Raw genomic sequence first — 18138 nt, forward strand, 5'->3', positions numbered from 1 at the left:
AAGCCAACTTGCCAACTGTGTCACAAATAGAAGATCCAACAAAAGTCTTGTCTATCCAAAGCCACTCTCTGTTGAAGGGAAGAATTCTCCGACTTTTGGGCCAACATTGAGCAAAAGTTCCCTTCCAAATAGCTGATGAGAAAGGGCAATCGAAGAAGAGGTGCTCAATATCTTCCTCATTGTTCCAGAAAAGGCAGCACGAAGGAGAGACAGCAATCTGACGATGGCAGAGAAAAGACTGCGTTGGAAGGCACTTGGAGAGAGCTCTACAAGCAGTGAAGCAGTGGCGAGGAATGTGATGCTTGAACTAAAGAAGATTTCTCCAGGGGACTAGAGGGCTCTTGAAGCGAATGTGATCCCAGGCAGCTCTAGTACTAAAAGAACCTGACGAGGAGGGCGCCAACATAACACAGTCGCCTCTCCCAGAGGGGCTTCGAGAAATAGAGGGAAGAGCTGACCAAATGTTGAGAAGGGTCTAGTGCGCAGAGGGCCCTGGGTTCCAACCAATGGGGCCAAGAATAGCAGCAACCTGAGAGTCTCTAGGGAGACCCGACCTATTATTAGAGCTAGATTTGTTAGGAGGAGCAGGCATGGCACAACCGAACAACAAAAAGCGTATTAAGGCCCTCAAGACCCAAGTCCGGACAATTGAGGATTTGGTAGAAGTCTACCCACACTAGTCTAAGGGTAGACGTCCATAGAGAGGGGCACCAACAGCTTGTGGGGAAGATTGACGCCCTTGAGGAGGGGCACCAACAACTCATGGGCACCATAAAGCCTAGAGGAGTTAGAAGGAGACACAAGGAATGCAATAGAGGCACTGGAGGAACAAAGTTGGTAGAACCTCATGCTCGCCTACAAGCATAGTTCAAGACTCCGCAAAATATTTCAGTTTCACAATTTGCCGAAATGAAATATAGTGCGATACTGAAGGGAAGATTTAGGCGGAAATTTCGACAATTGTTTGGCAAAATTTTAACCGAAACGATACTTTTGCTTTATAATAAATACCATATTTCAAACTTTGATTGTTTTCTAGTTTCTAAGGGTTTGACAGGAAACCTTGTGCAAAATGTGATATTTGTGATTGTTGTAAATGGGTACAAGGGTAAAATTGTCTCATTATCTTATAGGGGTAATTTGGTCTTGTATTCATTCTAGAATACTCTTCTCTTATTACAAATAATGTGGGCTTGTGTCACATTAGACAAAAGTCATAATTTTCCCAATCATGAACTTGGTATCAGAGCAGGATCTTCCTAAGGATCCACATCTCGGTTTGTTTTTTCCCCATCATCGCTACCACTGAGCACCACTCCGCCACTAATCACCGCCTCCTTCCCTCTCGAGTTCTTCCGACGGCTCTCTCTCCTCTTCTAGCGTCACCGAGAGTTGGCATGAGGTAGCACCGCCATCACCACCACCCTCGGTGGCTCTCTTTTAAGCCACCGAGGGCCCCTACTTTTTCCCCCCTTGGTTCGATCAACTCTACCGCGATGCATTAAACAAGCTGCTCCGATATTTTTCTGGTTCTTCTTCTTTATGGGATTGGTTCGTGAATTGATTCTTCATCCTCCTATGGTGATTTCTCAGGGATGATCCCTACTTTTCTTCACTGAAGCTTCATCAACTTTTCAGGGCCAATCCCTGCTTGTTTAATTTTTTGGAGACTCCTATAAATTTTTTTTGTCTCCCTTGTGATTAAAAGCCACACGCTCTATTATGCCATGGACATCTAAGATCTCTTATGCATCAATTGGGATGAATGTATCTCCTCAAGGAAATTATTTTCCCTTCCCAGCGTATTTTGTTAAATTGGATGGCACAAATTATTTGATGCGGTCACATTTGTGCTGTATTTCTATTCGCTCTCGTGGAATTTATGGATACCTTACTGCAGATGCCGCGAAGCCTATTTCTGCTGGTGCAACAATTGATAAATGGGAACGTGAGAATTCCTCTGTTATGGTTTTTCTTATCAATTCCATGCAACCACAAATTGCCTGGGGCTATCTTCTTCTTGATTCGGCAGCCAAGATTTGGAAAGCTGCCCAAGACACATACTCCCAAGTTGGGAACGATGCCAAGGTCTATGAACTCCGCAAGAAAGTCCTTGAACTGAAACAAAAAGAACTTACTCTGTCACAGTACTATGCTGAGTCACAAAGCCTGTGGCAAGAGTTGGATTTTTATGAAGAGTTTCAGGCTACCACTACGATTGATGCAACCAATTTTAAGAAACGTGAGGACAAACTTTGAGTTTATGACTTCTTGGCAGGCCTTAATATTGAGTATGATCAGCTTCGTGCACAGGTGCATTGTCGTAATCCTTTTCCTAATATGGAACAAGCTTATTCTATGATCCAACTGGAGGAAAGCCTTCGTTCTGTCATGCTTCAACAGCCTACATCGACAACTCCAGAGCGATCAGCTCTTTTTTCTGGTAACCAGCCCCGTGGTGAGCCCTTAGGACTAGTGGTTCCTCATCTAAGAGGCCCCTGTGAAGTGTGAATATTGTGGCAAAGAGCGTCACACCAATGAATATTGCTGGAAATTACATGGTTGGTCTGCAGATGGTTTTGGTCATGGTTGTGGTCGTGGTCATGGTGATCGCTTCAACCCGACCCAGGCCAATCTAAAGAGACGGTCGAACCTGCTCTCTCTACACCTGCTCTTGCTGCACCCGGTTCCTCTTTGTCTCCAAATGAGCTTACTGCCTTCAAGCGTCTTCTCTCTCGTATGGATCAGCCAGCATCTGCTTCCGTTGCTGCCTCTATTGCCCCTCATAGTGCCAATTCAGGTATTCATTTTACCAATCTTGGTATGTCCGTTGCACACTCTCCTTGGATCATGGACTTGGCGCATCTGATCACATGATTGGTTCGCCTAACCCATTTTTCAATATTCTCCATGTTCTGGTAAAGGCAGGGTTCGAGTGGCTGATGGGTCCCTCTCTCCTATCTCTGGAAAGGGTTCCATCAAGTGCTCTCCCTTCTTATATCTTTCCTCTGTTTTACATGTTCCCAATTTTTCTACTAACCTTTTGTCCATTAATAGTCTTACTTCCAATCTCAATAGCAAACTCACCTTTTTTCCTTCTCATTGTGTTTTTCAGGATCTGGTGACAGGGGCAACAATTGGCTCTGGTAGGGTGTATAATGGTTTGTATCTGCTTGATGAAGACTCTTCTCCGGTCTCTGGTCAGGCTCTTCAAACAGTGTCTCCTGTCCATTCAGACCTAATTCAATAACATAGGTGTTTGGGTCATCCCCCTTAGTAAGGGTGTCAATTCCAGGCCCGACCCAGCCCGATTATTAAATGTGCCGGGCTTAAGCCCGATCCCGGTGTGAGGTCCTAGCCCATCAAGCGCCCGACCGGACCGAGTTCAGGCCCGACCTAGCTCGACCCATTTAAGATTTCTTTAAATTCCCATTTTACCCTAAGATACATTTTCTACTGATCAAGTTTTTTTTTTTTTTTTTTTTTTTTTGGTGAATAAAAAATGTATTACCAAAAGGAAATGGGACAAGAAGGGGGGGGAAACTAGAAAGATTGGATGAGTAGTTGAGGGCAGAACTAGAAAGATGTTTTGGACAAATGGGAAAACCAAAAGCCTGCAATAGCTATTTAGAAAGCCGAATCTTGTGTACATGAAAACGAGGGATAAGTACTGCAAAACTACCCTCCTGGATTGGAAAAAAAATTGCAGAACCGGGACATGCTTCTTTCGGAGGAATTTCTACCTTCTAACTTGATCTCACATTCAGCCTTGTCTTGATCGCTTTAGAGTTGCAAACCAGAAGTTGCACTCATCCCACTCACTTGTCGTAAGAAGCATCTGGATTTGCAGGGCAGTACCAAAATCGCCATTATCCAAAGCCTGGCAAAGTTGGACAAGCTTATCAGCCGCTTTTTTAGAAATTTCTCCATTATTAAGTTTTGCAAACAAGGTACCAATTTTCCTTGAATTATCCTCTATTTCACGCTTTTTAGCTGGATTTGCATGGGAACCACCAAGCGATTTTGATGTCTCATTGAAAAGTCTTGACAACGTTGTGATAACCGGTCTCTGCTGGGCGGGTACATTTGAAGTATTAATTAATGGATTGATTAAGATGAATAAATAATGAACATCAACCTATTAGCCTGATTAAGGCCTGTTTAAAGACCGTTTAGAATTAAATAGGCCCATAGCCCAGTTAAGGCCCGATTATAGTAGCCCGAGAACGACTAAGCCCGTCCAGGCCCGGCCCGATTAGCTAAACGTGCTCACAGTGTAGGGCTTGAGATTGGTGAAGCCTGGTTAGGCCCAATCGAGACCGTCCGAGCCCAACCGGTTGACACCCCCTATCCCTTAGGAACATTAGCTCGTATTCTCCCTTCTTTCAAGCACTATAAATTGTGTTTTTTCCGTGAGGCTTGTGTTTTGGCCAAACAAACTCGATCAGTTTTTTCTAGTTCAAATAATAAAAGTGCTACTCCTTTTTCTTTAATACACTCTGATATTTGGGACCCCTCTCGTTGTACTTCTATTACTGGCTTTTGTTGGTTTGTCACTTATATTGATTGTCACTCTAGAACTACTTGGAAGTTTTTTCCTGCTTTCAACATTTCCATTGTATGGTTCAGACCCAGTTCATTGCCACAATTAAGATACTTCGCAGTGACAATGGCTAGGAATACATGGAGGTTCTTTTCAATCTTACCTTGTTGCCCATGGGATCCTACATAAACTAGTTGTGTTGACACTCCTGCTCAGAATGGGGGGTTGCAGAAAAAAAAATCGGCATCTTTTAGAGGTTGCTCGCTCTCTTATGTTTGAAACACGTCCCTCCTCAATTTTGGAGTGATGAAGTGATGACAGCGGCCTTCCTCATTAATCGCATGCCATCTCGTGTGCTTGATTTTCGTTCTCCTCTTGATGTCCTACAAGGGTCTTCTACATTTCCCGTTCTTGCTAAGGTATTTGGCAACGTCTGCTATGCTCGTAATCATCATCCCCATGGGAAACCTGATCCTCATGGTGTCCACTGCATTTTTTGGGGTACTCTGCCTTCTGGGCTAGAAATGTTACCATCCTCCTACTTGTCATTGGTTTGTGATCATGGATGTGATATTTCATGAGACCGTGGCTTACTACTCTGCGCTTCCTCTTCAGAAGGAGCCTCCTATTTCTCTGGAAGATGAGTCGCCTCTGCTGCCACTGTTAGTTCCAAATCATTCAACCCAAGGGGAGATTACTCAGGACACTACTCAGCCTAGACCAGAGAAGTGTGTCCATGTTCAAAAGCAGTAGAAACAGCCCATTGCACCTACCATACCTAGTCAACTGCCACCCCTCGATCCTGATATAGGTCTTACTTTGGAAGGTAATTCTTCTCCCTCTCCTAGTGTTGACTCTTTGTTTGATCCCAAACTTAATTTACCTATTGCTTTCCACAAAGGAACTCGGTCTTGCACTATTCATCCTATTGCTCAAGTTGTTTCTTATGATTCCCTTTCTCCTTCCTACTTCACTTTTGTATCTTCCCTTTCATCTGTTTCTATTCCCAAGAACTGGCAGGATGCTTTAAGGAGGTCACAGTGGAAGGCAGCTATGGTGGAAGAGATGCAGGCTCAAAAGAAAAATGATACTTGGGATCTTGTTAGTCTTCCTCCTCATAAGAAGATTGTTGGTTGTAAGAAGATTTTCACAATGAAGCAGAAGGTTGTTGCCTTAATGGTACGGTTGACCGGTATAAAGCAAGACTCGTTGCCAAGGGCTTCACACAGACATATGGGATAGATTACCAGGAGAAAGCTGCTTCAGTGGCTAAGCTTAATCCTATCCGTGTTCTTCTATCAATAGTTGTGAATATGGTATGGGACCTACAGCAATTTGATGTTAAAAATGTTTTTCTTCATGGGGAAATTGAAAAAGAGATATATATGGATGTCCCCCCAGGTTTTGATTCTCCCAAGACTTAATGAAAGGTGTGCAAGTTGAAACGTGCCTAATATGGATTGAAGCAGTCACCTCGGGCCTGGTTTGGGAGGTTTCATAGGGCTATGGGGTCTGTTGGTTTCACTCAAAATAATGCTGACCACACACTATTCATCAAGCGATCTGCTAGTAAGATTGTTGTTTTGATTGTTTATGTCGATGATATTGTTGTCACCGGTGATGATGTTGATGAGATTGCTCGCCTTAAGAGTTACTTGGGTACTGAATTTGAAATCAAAGACTTGGGACAGCTTCATTAATTTCTTGGCATTAAGGTGGCAAGGTCTACTCGTTGTATCTTCTTGTCTCAAAGGAAGTATACTCTTGATCTCCTATTAGAGACAGGACTTTTAGGCTGCAAACCAGCTGATACTCCTATCGATGCAAATGTTCACCTCCTGAGTAAGAAGGTGAGCCTATGGATAAGGGAAGATATCAGCGCTTGGTTGGCTGGTTGATTTATCTTGCTCATACCTGTCCAGATATTGCTTATGCGGTCAGCTTAGTCAGTCAGTATATGCATGATCCATATTCCACACATATGGAAGCAGTTCATCGTATTCTCCGTTACCTGAAGTCTGCTCTAGGTCCTGGGATTCTTTTTTTCCCTCATTTTCATCTTCGAGCTGAGGCTTTTACTGCTGCTCATTGGGCTGGCTCTCCTGATGATCGTCGGTCTACCACAGATTATGGCACCTTTGTGGGTGGTAATCTGGTTACTTGGAGAAGTAAGAAGTAGGCTATTGTGGCTCATTCTAGAGCTACAGTAGAGATTCGTGCTATGGCACATGGCATTTGTGAGCTTTTATGGCTCCATGGGCTTCTACTTGATTTGGTTGTTCCTGTTACCCTTTATATGATGCTCTACTGTGATAGCAAATCTGCCATTAGCATTGCCTATAATCCGATTCAGCGTGATAGAACTAAACACGTGGAGATTGACAATCACTTCATCAAGGAGAAGTTAGAGTCAGGTCTCATTTGTGTTCCCTCTGTCCCTTCTCATGATCAGTTGGCTGATGTATTTACCAAGGGACTTAGTGGTAGGATTTTTTATTTATTGTTTCCAAGTTGGGCATGTGTGATATCTGTGCACCAACTCTAGGGGGAGTGTTGTAAATGGGTACAAGGGTAGAATTGTCTTATTATCTTATAGAGGTAATTTGGTCTAGTATTCTTCTAGAATATTCTCCTCTATATTATAAATAAAGTGGGCTTGTGTCACATTAGACACAAGTCATAATTTCCCAATAGTGAACAGTGATTTTTGGCCAAATCACTCCCGTACAAGCGTAGAACAAGTTGTTGGGCAGTAGAGGAACACAAGGGAGGGAAGATTTGTGCAAGATTCAAAGTTGAAGGGTATATCACTTTTCTACAAAAAATAGGGTAAACACTTATGGTTGGCCTTCATTTTTTATATGTTACACACCGTAATCCGATCTATGACTTCATAGAGCCGTATTTTGTTTTTAAAATATTTTTAGAATTTTCTAGGAAAAATTGATATAGTCAGAGGATAACTTTCTTCGGCAGCAGTAGCAACATTCTAGTGATTTTAATCCTGGCCAGAACTCGATGTGGTACTAGGACTTGATTGTATTCTTGACTCCCATATCTATAACTCTTTGTAATGAACCATGTATGATGTATAACATTTGATACTTACAAAATGGTTTATAATTTTATGTCTATTCATTCCTAATGGAAATTTAAAATTGACTTGCTTATATTCTTGATTCCATATCTTTGACTATTTGTAACGAACCATGTATGATGTATAACATATCATAATTTTGAAATGGTTTATAATTTTATGTCTATTCATTCCTACTGGAAATTTTGTTTTAATTGAATTACATGTGTTCTAGTACTAAATTTTGTATGGAATAGGGCACATAACAAAATGTATACAACAGCGTACAATGTATGCTACCGAACTAGGGTCCGAAGTCAAACTGCCATTTTGGGTGTGTGTTTTAAAATCTAAGGGTTCCACTATATTTAGAGGGCCTAAAATAAGGTTTAGAAGTTTCGGGACCTAATTTGGCCATTTAGGCCTCAAAACCCTCCACCAAAAATTGCAGCCGAAACCATCCAGGTTTCAACCAAAATTTTGGTGTTTCGCGAACTATGCCTACATGTACCCGAGCTAGGCACTTATGGGGGTTCCCAAGATGCCAAAGAGCTGGAAAATTTCTTGTTCAACAAGGAACAATGCTTCCACATCGTGAGACCTGGAGAGGGAGTTAAGGTTTTGATAGCTATAATGTACTTAATGGGCAAAGCCAAACTTTGGTGGCACTTGTATGACAAGGACATCCAGGAGGGGTTAAGCACCATTGACACATGGGAGGACCTAATGAGGGAGGAAAAGAACCAATTTCTCCCTAGAAATGTCAACTACATTGCTCGATGAACCCTACCTTAGTTGTAATACACTAGCACAATACGTGAGTATGTCGAAACTTTATGGCCCTGATGCTCGACATCAAGGATATGCCAAGAAGGGCATCCATTCATTGAGAGTTTGAAGCCCTAGGCTAGGACCGAGCTGCACAGACAACAGGTGAAAAACCTTGCTTCATCCTAACTGCTATAAAGTTGCTTGGGTGAACAACACCAGCCTAAAAATCAATGAAGGGTGTTTACTCACATATTCTATTGATGGGTTGATCAATATAGTGCAATGTGACATCGGACCTCTGAAAGTTTGTCACATCCTACTCGGACGACCATGGTTATTTTATAAGAAGGCGTAGCATTATGGTTATGAGAAAGCTTACTCCTTCAAGCACGGTGGACTCGAGATAACGCTTCTGCTCGCTAAGGACTTCCCAGCAATTAAGCTTAAGCAAACAGTGGAATCATTTCTCCTTCAGCAAGTTGACTCAGGTGGCATCCTTGGTCCTTATCCAAACTTGACTGAGTCGAGTTCTTTCCAGAGGAGGAGAGTTGATGCAATTGCATTATCATGGCTATACCACTACAACCGGATCTGTAAACCCAAGCCAAGACGAAACCGGCCCAACCTGGGTTTGGACCAAAAAGAATTGGTAGGGGTTATTTGAGGATACATTAGGATTGCGTTTTACTTTGGTCGGAGTTAAATATACGTAAGGGTGTCAATTTAGAACCAAAACTGAACCGAATCGAGCCAAAGCAAATTGGTTCAATTTTATTTTCAAATGTGGAATCTTTTCTCGATTTGGTTCAGTTTAGGTTTCATGATTGAAACTGTCAAACCTAATTACCCATTTTTTAACCAAATAAACCATAATCTTTTTTAAAATTTTAGTCAGTGTCGATGATAATTCTATTGCTTTTAATGTTTGAAAAAAGTTTGGTGGATTATGGCCCAAATAAATAAGGGAGTTTTTGTTGTTCAACATGTAAAAAGTTGGCCCAAACCGAATAGTGAACTGAATAAGGAACCTAATAAAAACTGAACCTAAACCGAACTGAATCGATTCGGTTCTGGTTTGGAAAATAGGCTCTTATTCGGTTTCGGCTTCCACTGTATCTTGAACTGAAACCAAAATGATTGACACACTTAACTAATAGGAAATATTTGGTTGTTCCCTATTTTGTTTAAAGTTTCGTAGTTAAAGAGTAGTTTCTATTTTGTGGGAGTATTTTCTTTATATATATGGTTGTAAACTCATTGCTACACAGAGTTGAATGAAATTTGGAATTGAGTGTTACCTTCACAATTGCGAAACTGTGGACCAGCAACCAGGCTGGTTCACCGTGAATGCTCTTCTTCTTCCTCCACCCTTTTTCTTCTGGTATGATTTCTTCCCTTCTTCTATTCTTCTTCTTCTGTCCTTTCTTCTCCCGTTTCTCCTCCTTATTCTCTTCTTCTATCTTTTATTATTGTACTGTTGTGCCTTCTCTGGCAAATACTTCCCGCCCAAATAGAATGTGTTGATCTCCTTCACTTCTGCTCCCCTTGTTCTGTTCTTGAGTGGGCTATTCACAACCTTTAGTGCAATCCTACCTGTAGAATATCTGCTAGATACCTAGCTCGAATACAGAACTCCAAATCGAATCCATATCTTGGTTTTTTGTTCTTATGCTAAGGTTAGTTGCAGGATAAAATAATCATTTATATTGGCATCTATCGGGGCTGCAATCTCATGCATTTGATAGGGTTATGACTTAGGAGCTTAACCCTGAAATTTCTATTGGATTGGACTCTTATTGCGTGAGTTCCATCAATCCAAGCAAAGGAGTATTACTGTTGGGTTTTCTGGTTTCATGAAGGAAGAAGACGAGCTCTTCTTATTGTTGCTTTACCCCTCCCTTCTCTTTTGTATTTCCGATTTTACCCTTTAGTCATTGTATTAATTCATTCATTACATATATTATTGACTTATTGTTAGTTCAAGGATTACCCTTCCCCACTTGTTTCGTTGGTCTAGAGTTCCAGTTATTACAGAACTGCCACTGACCCTCTTGTTTGAGTTTCTTGGCTTGGGTGGACCCATAGCGACTCAGAATTAGGGATTTGAACCCGTGGCCACGCCATACATTCTGCAAATCACTTGCGAATCATTTATCACTAAATGCAGATTTGAATTCCCAAAAAAGATCTGGGTTTTTAAAATTTTGAAACTAGTAAATTTTAAATCCATTAAATAAGGAAAACCTCTTAAAAAATTGACCTTTTAAAACATTGAAAACATGGGCCATTACCCATTGCTAGTCCCGCCTACGTGGGGTCCTGGGAAGAATGAGTTTGGAGTCGGTCGTAACCTTTGGCATTTTTGCATATGGTGGTCAGTGGTCACCCTCAAGACTTGAACCCGGGCATTTGCCTTGGCAGCCCGAACCTTTTACCATTGATCTAAGCAGAGCAATGGCCCCTAATAAGGAAGTAATAATACGATCAATCAAGGGGCTAATTAGTAGCCTACTAATCAACAAGTTGAAAATATTAAAGTGCCCTTTTTCCTAGACAACTTCTAAATCAAGTATTTTATTTCCTCTCCCCCCCTCCCACCCTCTTTCTAAAAAAGGACAAAAAAATTACATACTAAATCATCTCGTCACATCATGGTTTAACCGAAATCAGGTGGTTTAACTGTCCAGGTCCAATGGTTTGCTAAAAAGAAGGACAGTTCATATGGTTCCCTCTAGTTCTCCAGGCATTTGGGTTCAATAAAGGAGCCCAACGTGAAATCATGGCCAGTTGACGGTCCAACCAGTTTGACTGACTGGTCTAGTCCGTCTTTCCAAAAATTGTCAGTAACAAATCTCTACTTCAGTCATTGTCCTTTTGTCAGTTTTCCTTTCTTGTTCTATGCTAGTCTTGTCCCTGTACTAAAACCTATTCCCTGTGACAAAATAATAAGCCCCATCACTCTAGTCTAGTTTCAGCAAAAGCATTAAATCTGAAGTTCGGGCCTGCATACTCCATAATGCAGGATTTCTGGGTGCTGAAATCCTTAAATCCTATATCAGGAAGAAGAAAAAAATAATCCAAGTTTGACCTATATAAAAAAAATCAAGAGAACGCTAACCAGTCGTTTAGCGCCTGCACCAGCACAGGGGCCAATAATAGCTTGTGCAGGAGCATTTAACTTAATGGGATTTTTTAGTTCACTGGGGGCTGAGCGGTAATTTCGTGCAGTCCTGTGTCTAGGCGCAGGAACCACGCCACCTGTTAATGTTCTTTTTCCCATAAAAAAAAGAATAATAAATAAAAAGCTAGTTTTCACAGGTGATGAATTTATGGATCCTTGGATGTCAAAGTGATGAAATGTAAACATAACTGATGCTGAAACTTGGATTTATAATAAATATCCGAGCAATGGAGAATGTTAACAGGAGTGAATTAGAGCTTAATGCTTGGATGTGTTACTGAACATCCAAGCACCTTGATTTATAATAAAAGAAGGATGAGACAAATTACATAAATAACTCCACACCACCAACTCTATTAATTAGAGTCGGTTGGATAGGGACAAATACAGAAATAAGTCCACGGTCCTATATTCTAACACTGCCCCTCAAGTTGGAGCATAAATATCAAACATGCCCATCTTGACTAAAATAGGATGAAAAAGACTGTCCCACTTAACCCCTTAGTGAATACATCAGCTACTTGATCAGAAGACTTCAAAAACGGAACATAGATCAGTCCTTCTAGCTTTTCCTTGATAAAATGCCTATCAACCACCACATGCTTGGTACGATCATGCTGAACAAGATTGTAAGCAATGTTAATAGCAACCTTGTCATCATAATACAACATCATTGGGAGACGGACAGAAGCATCAAGATCTTGCAATAAACCTCTAAGCCATAGCAACTCACATATGCCTTATGCCATAGCATGAAATTCTGCTTCAGCACTAGACCTTGCCACTACATTCTACTTTTTGCTGCACCAAGTGACAAGATTTCCACCTACAAAGGAGCAATAACCATATATGGACTTTCTATCAGAAGAACCAGCCCAGTCAGCATTGGTATATGCTTCCACTCGGAGATGACCATGAGGAGATAAAAGAATCCCTTTTGCCGGGGCTGACTTCAAGTAGCGAAGAATACAAAGAACAACATCCATATGAGAGGAATAAGGATCATGCATAAACCGACTTACCAAACTCACGGCAATAGCTATGTTTGGCCATGTATGAGAAAGGTAGATAAGTTTTCCCACCAGCCACTGATAGCGATCTTTGCCAACCGGTTCACCCTCCTTTTCCTTGAGCCTTGTAGTAGCCTCCATAGGTGTATGGGTGTATCAGAAGGATGACACTCTAACAACCCGTTCTCAGATAATAGATGTAGAATATACTTCCTTTGAGAGAGAAAGATGCCCTTTGAAAATCGAATAACCTCTATCCCTAGAAAGTACTTCAACTTTCCCAAATCCTTTATTTCAAATTCACGGCCAAGGAAAGTCTATAACTTGTTGATCTCATCACCATCATTCCCAGTCACCACAATATCATCAACATAGACTACGAAAATGGTGACTTTATCCCCAATCCTTTTTATAAACAGAGTATGGTCAGCATTACTCCGCTTATATCCCATAGAAACCATAGCCTTGTGAAATCTTCCAAACCAAGCACGAGCTGACTACTTCAACCCATACAAAGCACGCTTCAATTTGCAAATCTTGCCGCTGGTTTTGTCACATGCGAAACCAAGTGGAATATCTATATATACCTCCTCATCAAGCTCTCCATGGAGGAATGCATTCTTCACATCCAACTGTTATAAATCCCACCCCAGATTTACTGCACAAGATAATAGCACTCTGATAGTGTTTACTTTTGCAACATGTGCAAAGGTCTCCTGATAGTCGATCCCATATGTCTGAGTAAACCCCTTTGCTACAAGTTGTGCCTTATATCGATCCACAGTGCCATCTACCTTCTGTTTGACCACAAACACCCATTTACATCCAACTGGTCTTTTCCCTAGAGGAAGAACCACAAGATCCCATGTATCATTTTTTTGTAAGGCTCTCATTTCTTCCATCATTGCTGCCTTCCACTTTCCATCTGTAAAAGCTTCCTACCAATTCTAGGGAATACAAACAGAAGAAAGAGAAGAAACAAATGCACGAAAGGATGGAGAAAGGGAATTAAAAGAGACAACATGAGACATAAGATGCTGAGTACAACTCCTCTGTGAAGAGCAATATGTAACTCAGGAGAAGGGGTCCTACCTAGAATGGAAGGATGATCCGGATCCAGAGTCAGCAACTGGATGGGTACTGGTACTATAGTGGATGGAAGCTGCTTGTTTTTTGAACTTCTTCTCTGATAGTTTTTGAGATTGGAGTCATTAATTCTCCTCTGAAACTCACCAATGGTTTTTTGAACTGGAGTGAGCTCCTCCTGAACAGGAACTTCATCATTACTAGTATCCAAGGTCTCTCCCTTCGACCGAGTGAGCTCCTCCTTCTGTCCTTTGGCACAAGCTTGTCTGGTTCAAAGGCTACATCCCCCGTCACAGCTTCCTTGCCTGGAGAACCCTGAGTCTTTGCCTCCCAACTCAAGCCTTCCTTTCCCACCGAAGAATTCCTGCCCCCCCCCCTCTTGCATTTTCTGTTGGAATGGCTCTGAGGACATTGACCACCTTTTTTTCGCCTGCCCTTTCACTTCCACCATCTGGAAAAAAGCCCTGTCGTTCATTTGGCCTCGCAGCAGGAGAATCCTTTCATTCAACCGAGAGTGGCTTTGGATGGTCATGACTTTCACAGGCGGCACCACCTGCGAAACCATTGGCAAGCTTGTATTTGGCGCTACCCTCTACCACATTTGGATGGAGAGGAACCTTAGGAGATGGACTTCCAACTCTCGTTCCTTTGACCTGATTTGGAAAGCCATCTCTTGGGAGGTTTCCTCTAAGCTCAGTCTTCTGCCCCTTAAGGCCTTTTTGGACTCCCCAAGGAACAGGCATATTGTTGTTTCCTGGGGCCTAGATAGCACTTTGTTGCGCCCCTATTAGAGGGGCCCGGAGCTCCCCCCCCCCCCTTTTCTTTCCCCCTTGTATTTTCCCCTCCCCCAGCTTTTCCCTTTCGCCCACCTCGGGCTTTTAGTAATATATATTTTTTATTCACCCAAAAAAAAGGGTCTCTCCCTGTATAGGATCCTCTCCGATAGAAGGATTGTGAGAAACAAAAGGAGTGGGTTCAGGCTGGTTATACACAGAAGCCACAAAAGGAACCTCAAGGGTCAACACATTTTCACTAGAACTCTCCCTCTGAAGAGGTGTAGTAGGATAATAGGAAAGGGCTTCATGGAAAATGACATCCATACTCACCAGAGTACGACGGGTGGGTGGATAGAAACATTTGTAACCCTTCAGGGCAGGAGAATAACCCAAGAAAATGCAGCGAAGGCCACGGGGCTCAAGTTTACCAGGGGACGTAGTATCCCGATCATAACAAACACAGCCAAAACTTTAGGGGGAACCACAAAGGAGGAGCCCTGTATAAGGTCAGCTGGGGTACAGGAGTCAAGAACCCAAGTAGGCAGCCTATTAATGAGGTAGGCTGTAGTAAGAACAGCATCCCCCCAATGTTGGGGGGGGGGGGATATTACACGCAAACATAAGAGCCCGAGCCACCTCCAATAGACGGCGATTTTTTCTTTCAGCCACTCCATTTTGGGCCCTAGTTATTTAATTCTACGAATTATTTGCGAATTATTCGGCCGCACCAAATAATACCGAATAGTACGAATAATTCTCCCCAAATACGCTTTTAAAATAAAAGTCGCGCCTTTTTCGAATTATATAAAATATCGCGAATTATTCGGGAAACGAATTATATATGAATAATTCGGTTAAGTAAAAAAAAATAACCCTTTTACGATTTTAGGCTTTGCTTTTAGGGTTTTAATTTTACAGTTTTACCATGACTTGAGGGAGACCGGGAGAGCGGAGAACGGCTGACTCAGGGCACCTTGCTACTTATCCGACGACCCCGAGCCTCCGGCCACCGTTTCAAGCAGGCAATCGGCAAGCCTAAGCTTGTTTTGAAGCACATATGAGGCTTCAAATGCTGTACCATACTTGTTTTTCGAGTATTAGGCCTAATATTTTATTGAATAAATAGGCTTCGGCCTTTACAGCCAACCAAGGGTGCAAATCCAAAACACCAAATTGGGTGTGTTTTTTTTCAATTTGAACCTTTAAATATGTTTATTAAGCCTAAAACAAGCTTCCCATAAAGTTTCAAAGCAAACTATGGCCATTTGCCCACCGAAACATTGTTCCGAAACAAAAAAATAAACATGTACACTGTCTCGCCGAGATCTCGGAAAACTCGACCTGGTCGAGACCGAGTTTTCAAACCTTGCTGCACCTTTAGCCTTTAGGCTTGCGTCATCAATTCTTTTTCTCCCTTGGTTGTGAGTTCAAATGCTCCTCAAAATTGGTAAATTAGCAGGCCTGATTTAAAATCTCTCAAATCCAACTAGACTGCTCACAGACTGGACCAAACCAGTACTTTTGCTTAAGAACCCAGGTGAACCACCAGAATTTTGAGTAAAATGGAAATTTGAAAAGTTTTGACCTAAAAAACTCACTGCCACCCTAGTGTGACACTAGGGATGACAAACCCCATCCCTGTGATTTCAGGTCAGCAATTCCTACCATGTTAATGATACTATACATCTCCTGAACATTACAGTAAGCTAAAGACTCAATTTGAAAAAATCTTTAAGAGAAGATTTAAAGAATTCAAAATTCTACCACGAGCCATTAATATTAAGTTCAGGTTGGTCTTTGAAGACCCTGTGGATAAATTCAATCAACCAGAATTCAGACCTAACCCAACATGACATATAATAAATGAAAATATTCTCAAGGAAAAAGTACTAACAGCCACCAACGGATGTCCATGCAAAAAACTTAAACAAAAATAAAGCAACAAAGGAAGCTGTAGTGGAAACGTACCTTATATTTGGAACTGCTTCTGGTAAAATCCAAATCATCTTCACTGGAGGCTATGATCTTTCCCTCAAGATGGTTGGCCGGAACTTCCCTTGGAATACTCTTTCCTTTGTCTGCACTTTGGGGACAAGCAGTGGAGGAATAATCAGCCTTACTATCGATCCTACATGATGCATCCACATCTTTAAAGTCCTTTTTGGTAGCATTTATAGCACTTTCAATGGAATACGACGTCTTTCTATCAAGATGGTTGACTGTTACTAAATTCGGAATAGTCTTACTCTTGCCCACCCTTGGGGAACAAACTACTAAGGATTCTTCCTCGACCATACCATGTGACATACAGGAAGCACATGATGCCCCACTGATATGATACTCCCCAATTTCTTTCTGGTATAGAGTTTCATCAATTCTCTCAATTGTTTTGTCATCCATTCTATGTGCAGTTTCAAAGGTTCTGTTAGATATATCACTGCTGTCATCCACTTCAACAGAGGAAGCTTTTTTTGCACTCAGAGAAGAACCTATATTTACATTTCCTGGTCCCAACTGTAAAAGTGACGACTTATTTGGATTCTCCTCCCTGTGATTTAAAAGAAATCATCATTTTTCAAAAAGCCCAAATAATATATTCTAAACATATTGACACAGCTAAGAGGTAAGTAAGAGAACAAAGAATTAAAATTACAAATTGGAAACACAGAGGAGATAAAAAAAAAATCTTGCAAACTAAAAGTTCGAGAAGTAACAAGTTCTAATTGGAAGACCACCTAATGGATGGAAAGTAGATTGATTATAAGGCCGAGCCATGGCTTCTGGTATTATGACTATTGGTTGCAAACAAAGTATATAGAAAGGTTACAATTTCTAACCCTTGCCAGAGTCTGAGGAAAGAATTGTGAGGATTTTTGAGAATGGATTTCATTTGGAACCCCTTAGTTGTGGACAAAGTTTAGGGCTTGCTGTCTTTGGCAAAGAGTTCAAAGGGATCTGCTATGTGGTTTGCCATAAAAATTAGGAAATACTGTAATTACAGGAAGTAGGAGAGTGTCTAATTGACCTTATTCAACCCGCTCCTACATAATTTTTGCAATTGGATACTTCTGTTGTATAGGGGAGTCATGAGATTCCTTTCTTTTCCCTTCCATCCATATATTCGTTAGATGCATATAGGATGGCCATATTTTGTTATTTCATATATTATCAACATTTCCCCTTCCTTGCTTTTAAGAGAGCCTTGCTTCTTGTAGAAGCAAGAACCAAAATTGTCTTCACAAATTAATGGAAGTCATGTTGCCTTTCTCTAGATAGAAACCACTTCCCAACAAAAACTGAAGTTAAAATGGGAAAAAAAATTCAATAATGAATGACAAGTTCAACTCAGATACAGGCAGAGAAATATAATCAAAAAAGCTTCCACCCGGTTGGATTGAAGGGGCAAAGGGAGAACTATTGTCTCTTATTAAAATGAGGATATCTGGTTGGAAGGCCAAGCAGACTGATTCAAACTAAAACCCCATACACTTAATTAAATTTCAAAGAATAAAGAACTACAATTATTGGAGACGTCAGGAGTCAAACTACAAATCAATAGTGAGTTGATCATGATATTAATGATGGCACAGCACAGAGATAGTGTGGTGATAGTGAGCTTAGGTGGCTTAATCAGATGTTGAGATATGTATGTAAACCCGATAAGGGTATTTTGGGTATTCTCTATGTTTTATTCC

General features: G+C 41.4%; 1 protein-coding gene across 3 annotated transcripts in view; it reads right to left on the bottom strand.

Moving 5' to 3' along the window:
• LOC122654106 overlaps nt 1-18138 on the bottom strand; it is an 89176-nt gene that overhangs the window by 44351 nt on the left and 26687 nt on the right. For all 3 annotated transcript variants that reach the window (XM_043848085.1, XM_043848084.1, XM_043848083.1), the window contains exons 5-6: nt 16789-16991; nt 16412-16521 (exon numbers count right to left, since the gene is read on the bottom strand). In XM_043848085.1, the coding sequence (XP_043704020.1) occupies nt 16412-16521; nt 16789-16991 (313 nt within the window). The remainder of the gene's footprint in view (nt 1-16411; nt 16522-16788; nt 16992-18138) is intronic.

Source organism: Telopea speciosissima, chromosome 3 (genome assembly GCF_018873765.1).
Source record: "Telopea speciosissima isolate NSW1024214 ecotype Mountain lineage chromosome 3, Tspe_v1, whole genome shotgun sequence".
Classification (NCBI taxonomy): Eukaryota; Viridiplantae; Streptophyta; class Magnoliopsida; order Proteales; family Proteaceae; genus Telopea; species Telopea speciosissima.